This window comes from Hyperolius riggenbachi, chromosome 1 (assembly GCF_040937935.1).
Source record: "Hyperolius riggenbachi isolate aHypRig1 chromosome 1, aHypRig1.pri, whole genome shotgun sequence".
Classification (NCBI taxonomy): domain Eukaryota; kingdom Metazoa; phylum Chordata; class Amphibia; order Anura; family Hyperoliidae; genus Hyperolius; species Hyperolius riggenbachi.
In genome coordinates this window covers 271,881,603-271,896,255 of record NC_090646.1, presented here as the reverse complement: position 1 = coordinate 271,896,255, position 14,653 = coordinate 271,881,603, and the positions used below count along the sequence as shown (strand labels likewise).

General features: G+C 42.5%; 1 protein-coding gene across 1 annotated transcript in view; it reads right to left on the bottom strand.

Annotated features, from left to right (window-relative positions):
- DNAH6 (dynein axonemal heavy chain 6) overlaps positions 1–14,653 on the bottom strand; it is a 443,662-nt gene that overhangs the window by 353,131 nt on the left and 75,878 nt on the right. Inside the window, exons 13-15 of the mRNA XM_068233571.1 lie at positions 10,618–10,738; positions 5,862–6,013; positions 185–337 (exon numbers count right to left, since the gene is read on the bottom strand). Of these exons, the coding sequence (XP_068089672.1) occupies positions 185–337; positions 5,862–6,013; positions 10,618–10,738 (426 nt within the window). The remainder of the gene's footprint in view (positions 1–184; positions 338–5,861; positions 6,014–10,617; positions 10,739–14,653) is intronic.

Here is a 14,653-nt window from a genome sequence, read left to right as displayed (position 1 = left end):
AAAATTTCCTGCAGAAGTTGAAAAAATCAATATGGCCACACGTTATATGTCTGACATGTTATCAGCAACAATGTCTCAGGCCCAAGAAACTACCAGCAATGACATGCTCATGCTAATAACTCACACACTGATAAATCATTTCTACTGAATTGTTCTATAGGAAATAAATCTTAGATGTGCTTACCCGTTCTTGAATTTCATCCAGGAATATCAAAGTATTTACATAATCCAGTGTCGTAGAGGGAAAGAATTCAAGTCTAAACTGGGCATCTTGAGATTCTGCTATGATGGCATCCATTTTTTTCTTAGCCAGAACAGGTAAGATTAAATTAATTGCCTGAAATATGAGCAATAGCTTTTTAGAGATTAGAAACATTGCAGGTCTGAATAATTCAAGTGACCTGAGGAAGTCATTTAACAGGTTAATGGCAAAAAGTCTGAATAAAACAATGCTGGAGAGTTGCAGACAATAATGAAAATTAAAATACACATAAAGGACATAAAAGTAGGTACAATACCAAAATACTGTGGTGTTAGGCAAGTTCTGACTGGTGACTAAGCCTTATTCAACAACCATAATTGTTAAAGCGGGATTGTCACCATAAAAATCAAATTTCATCAGCAACTGGTCTGAGTGTATTAAGTGATACAGATGCTAATCCTGCATTCAAAACTTTCCAAACTTTTTCTGCTGTGTTGGTTTGGAGTTATCGCATACCTTAGGAGCACTGGCCCTTTAATAGCCATTGCCAAACAGTTGCATGCTGGGGGTTCTTTCTATCTATAATATATTTCTTCTCTTCCCTTTCTTTCCCTGCCTAGCTGCAAAGCTGAATATGATCCTCTGCTCACTTGTGTTTACAAGCAAGGCTGAGGTGACTCAGCGGTTGGAGGAGAAAAGAAAAAAAAGTTAAGGGAAGAAATTACATCAGTATTTAGCCTCAAACTGTGGGCAAAAAACATGGTTCCCACCAGGAAGAATTATCTTCATTTACTATATAAAATTCACTGAAATCAAAATGTGGACAGTACAATACATGTGTTATATAAGTAGATCAAGTATTTATCTACTTATATATGGTTTTTTTCCCTGGCATAGTATGGCTAATGCTCCTGCTTTAACAATAAGAGATACCAATAGCAAAATGTATGCAAAAATGTTTACGCTTGATGCTAAAAAAATTGCGATGTGCACCAGCAAAGAAGGTAACAGTCTTTCTAACAGTCTGGCATTCTTGAAATGGCCACTATTTGAGGCTGTGTTCTGTTCCACTTAGCATACTGGCTGAATCCTGTGCCTAGCAACTCGCCAAGAACTGCTCTAATCCAGGAGTACACAGGACCTTGGAACTGGCACTCCAGATGGCCCAAAGCAGCCAGTGGCATTTTGAGCATTCTGCAAATTCAAAAATGTGTGAAAGGTGACACCATTTTGGGCCTTCTCCATGCATGGTCTCAGTGACCACCCACACGGAAGCAAACATAAAGGGAATAATGAATAGCAGCAAAAGCAACTCTCATTTGGACTGGGAAAATACCTCCCTCCTTACACACAAGAGTTCGGTTAATACTCTTATTCAAGAGATGGGCTACAAGGTTCTCACCAGATGGTACAGGACACTGACAAACTTCACACAATTTTCCCCTCCTGCCCCGACCTTTGCTGGAGATGTTCTCAGGCTGTTGGAACTTTTGAACATGTTTGATGGTCCTGTCCAAAGATTGCACCCTTTTGGAAAGATGTTCATTACTGGGCCAAAAAAATCTCAGGCATCTCGGTTCCATTTAAAATTGAGACGTACCTCCTCCATTCTAACTCCCTTTCACTAAAATCTTATAAAAATTCCCTCCCTCTTATTCCACGGTGTTGGAAGTCTCCCTTACCACCCAAGTTGAAAGATTGGTTTGCCCCCATTATTTTCATCCAGGATATGGAAGATTTGAGACTTACTAAAATTGAAAAAAATTGCATTTACTTGGGCCTGCTGGACTGACTTCCAAAGCACTGCTGATTATCAGCGTCTTTTAAGTTCTGAATAGCTGGATTTGGAAACCCTCCCTCTTTCCACTGTATTCCTACTCCTTCCTTCCTCTTCTTCTCACCTTTCCTCTCTTTCTGACCTTCTTTTAATTCCCGTATCTGGCCCTCAAGTATCTTGCCCTTTGTTCTTTATCTTCCTGCCTATTCTTTTCCCTTTCTAGTGAGGATCACTTTCATAAGCTTTCTAAATTCTCCAGAACATAATGTATAACCTTCCTGTATAATAGGATTTGTTTAGGGCTGCCCGATGACACTTATTTTCTTTGATGGCAGTATGGTGAATTTCAGTCCTTTTTTTGGCATTGGTATCTTATGTATTGCCCAGTGCTGTCATTTGAAAAAAAAAAAAAAAAAAAAAAACGGGCTTACCCTCTTAGCTTAAGTCAGGATTCCGAAATTACTATTCGTTTGCTCATTCTAGACAATGTTAAATTTCTACTGTTCACCGTTGAGCATACTGCGTATTCATTGGCCTCAATTCACTAACCTTAACTCCTGTCTTTAATAACTCTTCTGAGCTGTTTTACAGTTATCACCATGGTGCTATAATTGTGATAACTGTAAAACAGCTCAGAAGAGTTATTAAAGACAGGAACAGGGCCGGTTTAACCTCCTTGCCGGTTATCCCGAACTCAGTTCGGGGTAACCTGCGCAGGAGGATTTCTCAGGCCCCGCTGCGCCGATTTGCATATTTTTTTTGTCCTACACGCAGCTAGCACTTTGCTAGCTGCGTGTAGTACGCGATCGCCGCTGCTCGCCGCCGATTCGCCGCTACCCGCCGCGCCGAGCCCCCCGCCCCAGACCCCTGCGCAGTCTGGCCAATCAGTGCCAGGCAGTGCTGAGGGGCGGGGCGGGATTCCCTCTGACGTCACGACGTCCATGACGTCGGTGATGTCATCCCGCCCGGTCGCCATGGCGACCGCGGAAGCCCTGCAGGAAATCCCGTTCTGAACGGGATTTCCTGCTTACTCTGATCGCCGAAGGCGTTCGGAGGGGGCGGGGGGATGCCGCCGCTCAGCGGCTATCATGTAGCGAGTCCTGGGCTCGCTGCATGATTTTAAAAAACAAAAAAAAGTGCTGCGCTGCCTCCTTGCCGACGAGAATTAGACCGGCAAGGAGGTTAAGCAACAATGGGGCCCCAGGGCAAAATAAACCTGGGGGTCCCTCCCAACACCCCAGAACAAAAATCGGCATTAGGGGACCTTTTTTGCAGCTGGTATAGTCAGGGTGTGAAGTCCCAATCGGTCGGAGCTCCACATTCTGGCTATCCCAGCCTGCATGGGGACAAGGGGTTAAAAAGTTTCAGGAGGGGGGACCCCACATCATTTTTTTTTTTTTTAATTCCCACACTCTAAACATAAAAAAAAAATTGTGAAAATAGGAAAAAATGCCAGGGATCTTCATACAGCCATATTGCGGCTGTATAGCGATCCCTGGCCAAAGCGCTGCAGCTGCGTATACCCCCTGGAAACCCCGTCAGGAAATTTATTGCGCTTTCATTTGATACATGTAAAATTACACTACCGTTAGGTTTGCTACTAAAAGTTACATTTACCGCATTTAAAAGTATACTTTTTTCCTTCGAAACTTTAAAATCGATTTTCTCAAAAACTATAAGGTCTGTTTGAAAAATTGTTTTTTTCCTCTTATTCCTAATGATCTCCTTAACATATCCTGCAAATTTAGGGTTTCTAGCATTTAAGGTGGATTTGCTATTAACCATTAAAGTCGGCAGGTTTTTAAATGTGCATTTTTTTCCCTTTGAAATTTTAAAATCGATTTTCTCAGGAACTATAAGGCCGATTTATAAATTTTTTTTCCTCTTGTAGCCACTGGGAGCCCCTACAAGCTCTGGGGCCCTGGGGCAGCTGCCTCCTTTGCCTCTTTCGTAGCGCCGGCCCTGGACAGGAGTTAAGGTTAGTGAATTGAGGCCAATGTCTTAATATGATGAGTTACTGTTTTCTAATGCTAATTCTGTTTCTCAGTTGTTTATTATGTTTATTCAATAAAAGCTTTTTGCTGGAAAAAAAAGCAACTCTCAGATGCTTACTGAGATCCTGTCTTTCCATTAACAGTTCACATATCAATATGAATACTATAGTAGCTGTTATCAGCTTTACAGGCTATGACAAGGATAAAAGAGAAGATAACAATGATAAAGGGGTGTGCATGCATGGCGGAAGATGAACTTTTGGTACAATCCACCAGTATTTCAGCATTAGAAAGGCAAAATAATCTTACTACAGAGAGATCTACTGACATTGAAAACAGCCCCTGAAGAAATATCATTTTCTTTATAGGGCTGCCAGAGGAAAAAGAAGGAACCTCATTGGCCATATTTGCCAAGGAATTCTTAAAATAACTGCTAGATGACAAAGAAGTCTGACTAACTTACAATGTGGAAAGAGCATATAGGATTCCTATTAAGCTACCCATTCTGGGGCCCATTCAGGGGAGACTTCTAAATTACAGAGACCAGGACTGGGGGCCAATCTTGCACAAAGTAAGACATTACTCTTGCAAGTACAAACATATTTATATTTCCAGATTACTAGCATAAAATACAGCAAAGATGACAGTGATGAAATCAGGACTTTTTTTTTTTTTTTTTTTGAGAAAAAGACATACATATGGCATACTACTGTATATCCCTCCTGCCTGAGTTGAAGATGTACATCATAAAATGCTGAAAGCTAAATTATTCCTAAGCGTATACATAAAATTATCTTTGCTATATAATCAGAGTTAATAATTTCAGAAATCTTAAATGGTTAGTGCTCTTAAAGTGAACCTCACTGTACTTTACAGGAAAAATTAGCTCAGTTACTTTTGTTACCAAGTCCATGGCAAGAAACATTTGTGAATAGTCTTCTCTCTATAGTTAAAAGTCATGTAGCTTTCATCTTATTCAAATGCACAGATGTGCTGTTAAGTACTGCAGGAGTTGCTAGGAGATATAGATTGTCATGCATCATTGGCCATAGTTTCCCACTTTACCCTTCTGTACCCCGTCCATGTTTTTTTAAGGTTAGTGCTTAATGGTAGTTGGCAACCAACAGAATTTTTTGGAGGATTGGCATAAAGGAGCAAGAAAATTCTTTAGTAAAGGGGGGAAAAAGGTATGTTAAAGGACCACTATCACAAAAAAAAGTAGGCAGTTAAGATCTGCCAGATCCGACAGGTTTTGGGTCAGTCCATCTCCTCATGGGGGAGTCTTATGGCAGCCACACACCATGCAATCTAACTGTACAATCAATCACCAATTCAATCACTTTCATGTAGTATAAGAGACTAACTGAAAAATATATCCAAGTCACAGTGAATCTATTGCTGTTATACTACATGGATGTTGGTAAGGTTGTATAAAAATGGTAGTCAGATTGCACAGTGTGTGGCCACCTTTAGAGTTTTCTTTGTTTTCAACAGCATTTCCTGAACAGCATTTGCAACTGACAGAATAGTGTGCAAGTGAGTAGGGAGGCTGGGTGGTATCTTACCCTTTTGGCAGTTCGGTTCTGTTTGATTTTAACTGCCTACTTTTTTTTTGTGATAGTGGTACAGTTTTGCTTTTTGAGTCTGAATTAAAAAAAGACAAAAATCACAATAAGTAATTTAAGAAAAATTTAACTTTTCAGTCTTATGCTATCAGCAGCTCACTTCACCCTATTTCCACAACCACGATTTGAGGTCTGTTTATGTCTCCCACATCTGCTGCTCATTTCCTGTCCATTCCTCCTCCCCTGACCCCTGTTTAAAGGAACAAATACAAAGGTTTGGGCACTTATGTCTAACTAAATACTCAAGTCTGTAGCTACTTTACCTCCAAACATCTCTTCGGAGAAGGTATAAGTTTCTCTTTCAATTTTTTGGCATCTATCAGTAACAATCCTACATTTCTTTTCTGTGTAATCGCCATAGCATCTTTGTGTTCTTTGTGATATTTTTCCAGCTGTTGTGCAAAGAAATCAACTCCTGCATGAAAATAAAATGACAGCTTTCAACCTTTGCAACGTTAATTACAGACATTCGTACTGATGATCTTATGCAACCAACTATTAGCCTTTCTAGGAAACCAAATAATACAGTAAATAACTGTGGAATGCTTACTTTTTTCTATCTAGATGGAGGCTACATAATGCAACTACAGGGAACAACACAGTAGAATACTAAATTATTCTGCACTGGCTTATGTATCTCCTGTTTACAAAAGTAGGACCCTCTTCTTCTGCTGAATGATACTAGAACTGTAGACATGGATTTTCCTGTCTGCTGCTGATTACCTTCGGCCTGCATACATAAGCTCAGGAAACCTAACTGCTTAAGCAAAAGACCCTTTGATTCCCAGGCTTCCTTATATTATAATCTAGCTAAAGACTTTGTATGTGTTCATATGAATTCTGCTAGTCCTGACCATTGCAGATGCCCTGATTCTTGAATTCTATTTGTGTTGTTCCTCTGCTGCCCCACCAGCTTAGTAAGAGCTCATAGGTTCACCACTACATAGATAGCACTCTCAGTATTACTACAGTGTATGCACTGCCCACCTGGCAAGTGTGACTTTTACAGTTTGTCTAAATATGTTAAATACCATTGACAAAAAAAGAAGTATGCTGTGTTTTCTTTCTTTGCTTCATATGTGTATGATAAATCCTACACACTGACTTATTATGAAGAGCATAGTAACACTGATTTCTCAATTTCCCACACTGCACTCATTGAATACATTAACATATTAAATAAAACCTGAGATAGTCAAAAAGAAAAAAAAAGTATACATACCCGCGGCTTCCTCCATGCCCCCTCCAGGCTGATCGCTCCCTCGCCATTCTTCTGCGCTGCCTGGATCCTCCGCAATTCTCCAAGTCCTCTGGTCTGGGGCGTACTGTGCGTACATTGCATGCACGGCCCGGGCACACATGAGCCCTGTTCCTGTGACCGACGGGAGCGCACACATTCAGACTGCGCCTGCACCAACTGGAGGATTTTCCGGAACCAACTGCGGAGGATTCAGGTGACGGAGGAAGACAGTGAGGGAGCAATTAGCCTAGAGGGGAATGGAGAAAGTGCCAGATATGTATCATTTTTTTTTGTTTACGGTCTCAGATACACTTTAAAGGGACTCCGAGCAGTGCAGAAACTATGGAAAGATGCATATCATTTTAAAGCTCTCTTTCTCCTCTTTCCAATGATATATAAACCGCCACCCTACGCCTTTTAGTTTTCACTATTTTCGCGATTGAAATTGCCGCGGCCGCGATTTTGATCGCGAAAATAGAGAAAACTAAAAGGCGTAGGGTGACGATTTAGGGGTTGTCAGAAAGAGGAGAAAGAGAGCTTTAAAATGATATCCATCTTTCCATAGTTACATTGTATTACACAGGGCGACTTTTTCTGCTGAATGGAGCTGCTGACTTTGAGAAAAAGTCGCCCTGTGTAATACAATGTAACTATGGAAAGATGGATATCATTTTAAAGCTCTCTTTCTCCTCTTTCTGACGACTCCTAAATCGTCACCCTACGCCTTTTAGTTTTCTCTATTTACGCGATCGAAATTGCGGCCGCGGCAATTTCAATCACGAAAATATTGAAAGCTAAAAGGCGCAGGGCGGCAGTTTATATATCATTGGAAAGAGGAGAAAGAGAGCTTTAAAATGATATCCATCTTTTCATAGTTTCTGCACTGCTCTGAGTCCCTTTAAAGAGAACCAGAGGTGGGTTTGAAGAATATTATCTGCATACAGAGGCTGGATCTGCCTGTACAGCCCAGCCTCTGTTGCTATCCCAAACCCCCCTAAGGTCCCCCTGCACTCTGCAATCCCTCATAAATCACAGCCACGCTACTGACAAACAGCTTGTCAGAGCTGGCTGTGTTTATCTCTATAGTGTCAGTCTGCTGCTCTCCCCACCTCCTGCAGAACTCCAGTCCCCGCCTGCATCCCTTCCCTCCCTGCTGATTGGAGGGAAGGGACGGGGGCAGGGACCGGAGCTATGCAGGAGGAGGGGGAGCAGCTGAGACTGACACTACAGATGTAAACACAGCCTCACAGCAGGGCTGTGATTTATGAGGGATTGCAGAGTGCAGGGGGACCTTGGTGGGGTTTGGGATAGCAACAGAGGCTGGGCTGTATAGGCAGATCCAGCCTCTGTATGCAGATAACATTCTTTAAACACACCTCGGGTTCTCTTTAAGGCGTGTATGCAATAAACTGTGTTAAGCATAATTCTGTCGCACAATGAGTAGAGCGTAACACATTGCATGCAATGTATTGCTTCCTGTCCTACTCATCGTGCAGTAAGACTTTGTGCACATAATTATGCTTAGTGCAGTTTACTGCATACACCCTTACTAAGCATATGGGTGCTTCCTGCTTCTGAGTGACGAAAAATCAATAGTTTAATGGAAACTGCATTAACATTTTTAAAACGTGCTACAAAAATGAATCCTTTGTCTGCAATAGAGCAGTGCAATTTTGTTCAGAATTTTCAGATCATATTCTATAAAATGCAGAATTTGTTGAGCTCAATGAATGATCATATTATCGATATGTTACTTAAAGAAATGGTTGATATGACCAGTTATTTTCATAGAAATGTTCATAACTGGTTTAGACATGATCACAGGTTTCCTTCTTTAAAGGGACCCTGAGCAGACGGGGTATGCATTTAAGCATATCCACGAATACTTGGTAATACCCCCTCACTTACCGCCCCGTGTTGTAAAGCTTTCGTCCCCCGGTCTGGCCAGTGTAAATTGCATTGAGGCCGGCGACTCTGAGCAAAGTTGTGCTGTGACCCCGGAAGCGGATCATGCAGTAAGCACATGCTCTGGCTTCTGTCATCCTCCTCTCAGCCTATCTGTGTACGAGCAGCATGTCATTGTGCTCAGTGCATGAGAGGAGGGTCACAGCACGACTCTACTGAGAGCCATCGGCCCCAATGCAACTTACGCCAGCAAGACCGAGGAGGGGGGAAGACTGAAAGCTTTACAACACGGAAATTCAAAGGAGTCCGCACACAGACTTGCAGGAACAATGTGCAAGAATGTATTGTCCCATCATATACACATGCAATTATGTCAGACCTGCAAGACTGACGATTGTTTCGGGGCGACTCAAGGTCCCCTTTGTCAAGTCATAGAGCAGAAAGACATATATGTCTTTCTGCTCTATGCCTTGACAAAGGGGACCCTCCTTTGAATTTGTACATTGAGCAGCATTGGAATCCAGCACCAGCATCCATACGTTCAGGTGTGCGGTTCTTCTACTGCATTCTACTGTATAGCTTTACAACACGCGTGATAAGCGAGAGTGTATTACTAAGGATTCGGGGGTATGCTTAAATGCTTAACCACAGCGTCTGCTCAGGGTCCCCTTAATCAAAATTACAAAAATTTGCACTGTTTATGAGCACCTTAAAGAGAACCAGAGATGAAGCACCCTCATGTATTTTGTTACATTTATCAGTGGGAACATTATTATTATTATTTAGTATTTATATAGCACTGACATATTACGCAGCGCTGTACAGTGTATATATATATTTATCTTGTCACTAACTGTCCCTCAAAGGAGCTCACAATCTAATCCCTACCATTGCCATATGTCTAGATTATGTAGTGTAAGTACTATAGTCTAGGGCCAATTTAGGGGGAGCCAATTAACTTATCCGTATGTTTTTGGAATGTGGGAGGAAACCGGAGTGCCCGGAGGAAACCCACGCAGACACGGAGAGAACATACAAACTCTTTGCAGATAGTGCCTTGGCTGGGATTCGAACCAGGGACCCAGCGCTGCAAGGTGAGAGAGCTAACCACTACGCCACCGTGCTGCCCAACATGACAGTAAACACCTACCCTGCTTTTAGTTTCAATCTTATTTTCTTAATTAGTCTATTAGCAGCTGTGATAAGAATCCCCGACTGGCTCAGTCTAGGTTTGACCTGGAATCATTATAGCTGAGTCACTCTTCTGTGGAGTCTTTTCAAGCCCGAGCCTGCCACCTCCTGGCTCAAATTTCCTGCTTTGCATACTGAGAGCTGTGATGACATGGGAGGGGCTGCTCCTGCTGAGAGAGAATCTCTGAAACAGACAAGTGTGGCTGCAAGCCTGTAATATGATCTGTGTGCCCTGTGTGCTCTCAGCATAGATACTTATGATGACTGCAGTTTCATTCCTATGAGAGAGACTTCCTACAGGCAGCTGTACATCATACCAAAATGAAAGCACAGAGATGAAAGGCTGCAGCAGCCTTTCTCATATAGCCTAGACAGCAGCATAGTCTCATATAGCCTAGACAGCACATCCAGAACAACTCATAACCCGGAAGGAGAAGGGATATGAGCCGGCGGCCATATTTGATGTTTCCTGGAGCAATATTGGATAAAAAACACTAAAAAAGGCACACCAGAGCGGCAAAATTTTTTATTCTTTACAAGCTATCGACTGATATGTTTATTTTGTGTGAAACGTTCATCTCTGGTTCCCTTTAAGTCAAGAAAGGGGTTATAAATGATTAAGTCACAGAGTGCCAATAAAGAAGCACTAAAGATGATATCCAAATAGTAACTCTGGAACATACCGTGGTCTTCCTCTTTTAATGCATCTAAATCCAAGCTTTCATTTTCTCTGAAGAACAAATGAAACCTTTCAAATGTGTTGGCATATACATTGGCTGTATCAAAAGAAGACTGTAAGGTTTCCTAGGATACAAAGTTAAATATAATTACATGAGCAGAGAATACTGATGCTTATTTTAGTCACCATCTCAGACAAACGCCGGGATATAAAATCTGGAAACATAAACACAGCAAGAGGTTATGTTCACATGCTACAGCCATGCCCTAATATTTCTCTCAAATACACAATGTTTAGGATGTATTCATTCTTAAAATATTCTAGCTGTGCTGTCAGCACATTTCATTTATGAAATATTTATTTTTCCCAGTAAAATAAATTAAATTGCAAATTGTGCTCAAAGCACAAATTACTTTGCAGAACAATTGTAAAATAGTATGAATTAAAACAGTTCCACCCTTTATTAGCTTTATTAACTTAAAGGATACACGATGAGATAGACATGGGTATGTACAGTGCCTAGCACACAAATAACTAGGCTGTGTTCCTTTTTTTCTTTCTCTGTCTGACAGAGTTAAACATCAGGTATGTAAGTGGCAGTTCCTGTCTGAGTCACTCAGGACTGGGTCAAACTACAGTGTGACCCTCAATGATAAGAAATTACAACTATAAAACAGTTTCCGAGCAGAAAATGGCTTTTGAGAGCAGGAAAGATAAAAAGGGTCAATAGTTCATAGATTTTATCTCTGGCGTACGTCAATAAATGTGCCATTGAGCAAAAACAATAAAAACTTAAAAAGTAGATTTAAATCTAAAATAAAACTGAGGAATATCTTAAAAAGTCATTTTTAGGAGAAGGAGGATAGATACAATTGTTTTTTTTCATTGGTTTATTTTTACCTCGGGTGTCCTTTTACCACTTGAGGACCGCAGTGTAAAACCCCCCCTAGTGACCAGGCTGTTTTTTGCTAAATGGGCCACTGCAGCTTTAAGGCCTCACTGCAGGGCCGCACAACTCAGCACAGAAGTGATTCACCCCCTTCCTTTTCTCCCCACCAACAGAGCTTTCTGTTGGTGGGGTCTGATCGCTCCCCCAGTGTTTATTTTTTTTTGTAAATACTTTTATCCTTTTTTTAAAAATAAATTTACGTATTTTTTTTAAAATGTTCTCTCCCTCCCCCAGTCAGCCTATCACAGCGACCGGCTGTGATAAGCTTCAGCCTATCACAGCGGGTCACTCCTGTCCCCCCCAGGGGACAGCCGTGTCACATGGCTGTCGCCAGTACAGTGCTGCCTTAGATCGCAGCACTGTACATAGTTATTAGATGGCGGTTTCGCCATCTAACAGTCTCCAAGGAGACTGAAGGCAGAGCGAAGCTCCGTCATTCAAGCGGAGCATCTCCTGCAATCCCCATAGGAAGCCATTCACGCCAATCGGCGTGGAGTGGTCCTGGGGCTGCCGCCGCGTTCACGCTAATCGGTGTGGAGCGGTCGGCAACAGGTTAAAGACACTGTAAGGCCTGGCAAATTCCCTGCCTTCGGTTCTTTCTCTATGCCCCAATCTCCTCGGACCTATGCAGTCTCCACCCTGTGTGGTGCGCCCTTGTTCAGCCAAGGGATGACAAGTGCATTGTCCCAGCACTCGGTTACACCCAGGCCTTTAAGTGTGCAAGGTATAGAGACTGATGGAAGGAAGACAGAGATACTACCAGAACCCACTAGGCAAAGACAATGGGCAGTACTGGGTAATATCAGGAAGTAGTGCAGGATGCACTGTGGAGGAGCAAACTCAGATAACAGCGGGAGTAGATAGACAAGAAACAGTAAGACAGACAGGAAGAAACATTTACTAATCCAGTCACTGTAAGGTCCTTACGGCACTTATGGCGGTGGATTGCCGAGGCCCACACTGAGGCGCAAGCCTGTGGTTCTCAGCGGGCTGCTGACGTCACTGGAGCGCATGGCGCTCAGCTCCCATTGGATAAGCGGCTGACGCGTTCTCAGTACGCGCTCCGCTGCTGTAAACAGTAGCCACGTGGGTACATTGCGTGTCAGCTGATCTGCTGACACGCAGCTATGTTAATGGTTAATTTGGATTCCTTTGCTTTCAGATTGGTAAGTCCTTGTATATAGCTAAGGTGAGCGCCCTCAGACATCGCCGTGATAGCATTAGCTATGGCTTGTTGCTAGGTCTGCGCTCGCACTCTGATTGATCTCTGCTGCCGACTTTGCCTTGTATCCTGACCAAGCTTTACTCTAGATTGATTTCCGTTGCCGACCACTGCTTGTTCCTGACTTCGCCTTCGATTAGATTATCTGTTGCCGACTCTGCTTTGTACCTGGACTTGCCTGATTGCCGCCTGGATTGACCTCTGCTTGAATTAAGGACTCCCTTGAACTCTGCCTGGACTGACATTGGCTTGAACTGACCACACAACATGTAAAGTGTTTGAACTACCTAAACCAATCGTCACCAGCCTGCATTTACCTAGCTATCATCTGGACTGTCTCAGCGTTCAGGCCTCAGGTGACTGTACTACTTGTAAATACTGTGCCTAGTATAACTACTGTTTTGTTTGGTGAATACTATCTGTCAGTCTGTATGCTACATCTACCTGCAGGGTTACTGTAGTTCTGTGTTAGGTAGGAGTTTGTGCAGGTGTTACGGGCTGGGCTAAAGGTCAGTCATATGGGCACACAGCCTGACCTATAGTCATTGACCAGACTAACCTGACAGTCACTACCGTAGCATTCCTAAACATCAAAACAGGTACAAGAAAGACTAGACAGAACTGTAAGGCACGCTACCAATAGCAACCGCTGCTTTAATAACATCTACACAGCCGGACTGGAGCATCTGCCAATCACCAGCGCAGTGAAGGCACGACCAGTAAGCACGATGGGAAGGAGCATCACCAATAGCAACCACAACTTTGGTAATGTCCACACAGCATGACAGAGGGAGTTTCTACTAATCACAATCGCAGTGATGTAAGTCATGATTGCAGCAATTGCAAAGGAACAAACCAAGGTAACAAACAGTTATCACACAAGACCCAGCAATGCAGCTATAGTGGAAGCTACACACTATCACAGGCAAAGTGATCAAGCAGGTTAAGGGTTTTACATAGACATCCAGCAATAAGAGCAGACAGAAGAGAGCTGAATGGTAATTGATCAATCCTGTGCTACTGTGATTTAAGGCTGCAGGCTGATTGTAAATGGATAGGCCAATCATTGCAAATGCATGCAACACTCTGCAGCAGGAGTCGTGCAGGGAAGTCAGCACTGTCTGGCTGTAGCTCTGCTGTAACAGAGGAAGCTGCAAGTGAGATTGTGACACACACAGACATGGTAACCCTAATATATTCCATGTACTTATAAAGAGCTGTTCAACAATTATAGCTCATTAGTGTTGCTAGGATAACTAATGCAGGACCTCTGTTAAAATCTACAGTGTCTACTAAAGGTATGCAGCCTATTATAAGCAGCTTTTCTTATTTCCTACTGCACATGCTTTGACAAACAATGCTACAGAGAGCTATGACAGGTCCTTCCTCTTGTCAGCTAATCTCCATGAAAGATACTGTATATGATAGCCAGGTTCTCAGGCATGCCCTTCACCTGCCCACCTAACTATACTTTAGCCCTTGTTCAATTGACCAAAAGGTGGTCTTGGAAATTCACTGGTAAAGATGACTGCTATTGTCACTAAAAGGCTTTTACTGCCATATACCAGTAGTAAAATGTATATTCCAGGAAGGATTTTTACTGGTCCACTGAGTGGTAGACCAATTTTCATTCTAATCCAATAAGGAGCTCCAACAGTAAGCTTTTGTTGGCACTCTCATCGGAATGAAGGTGAAGTTGACAGAAGAAGGCAGAAGGTGACAGAAGAAGGCAGAAGGTGACAGAAGAAGGCAGAAGATGAAGTTGACAGAAGAAGGCAGAAGGTGAAGGTGACAGAAGAAGGCAGAAGGTGAAGGTGACAGAAGAAGGCAGAAGGTGACAGAAGAAGGCAGAAGATGAAGTTGACAGAA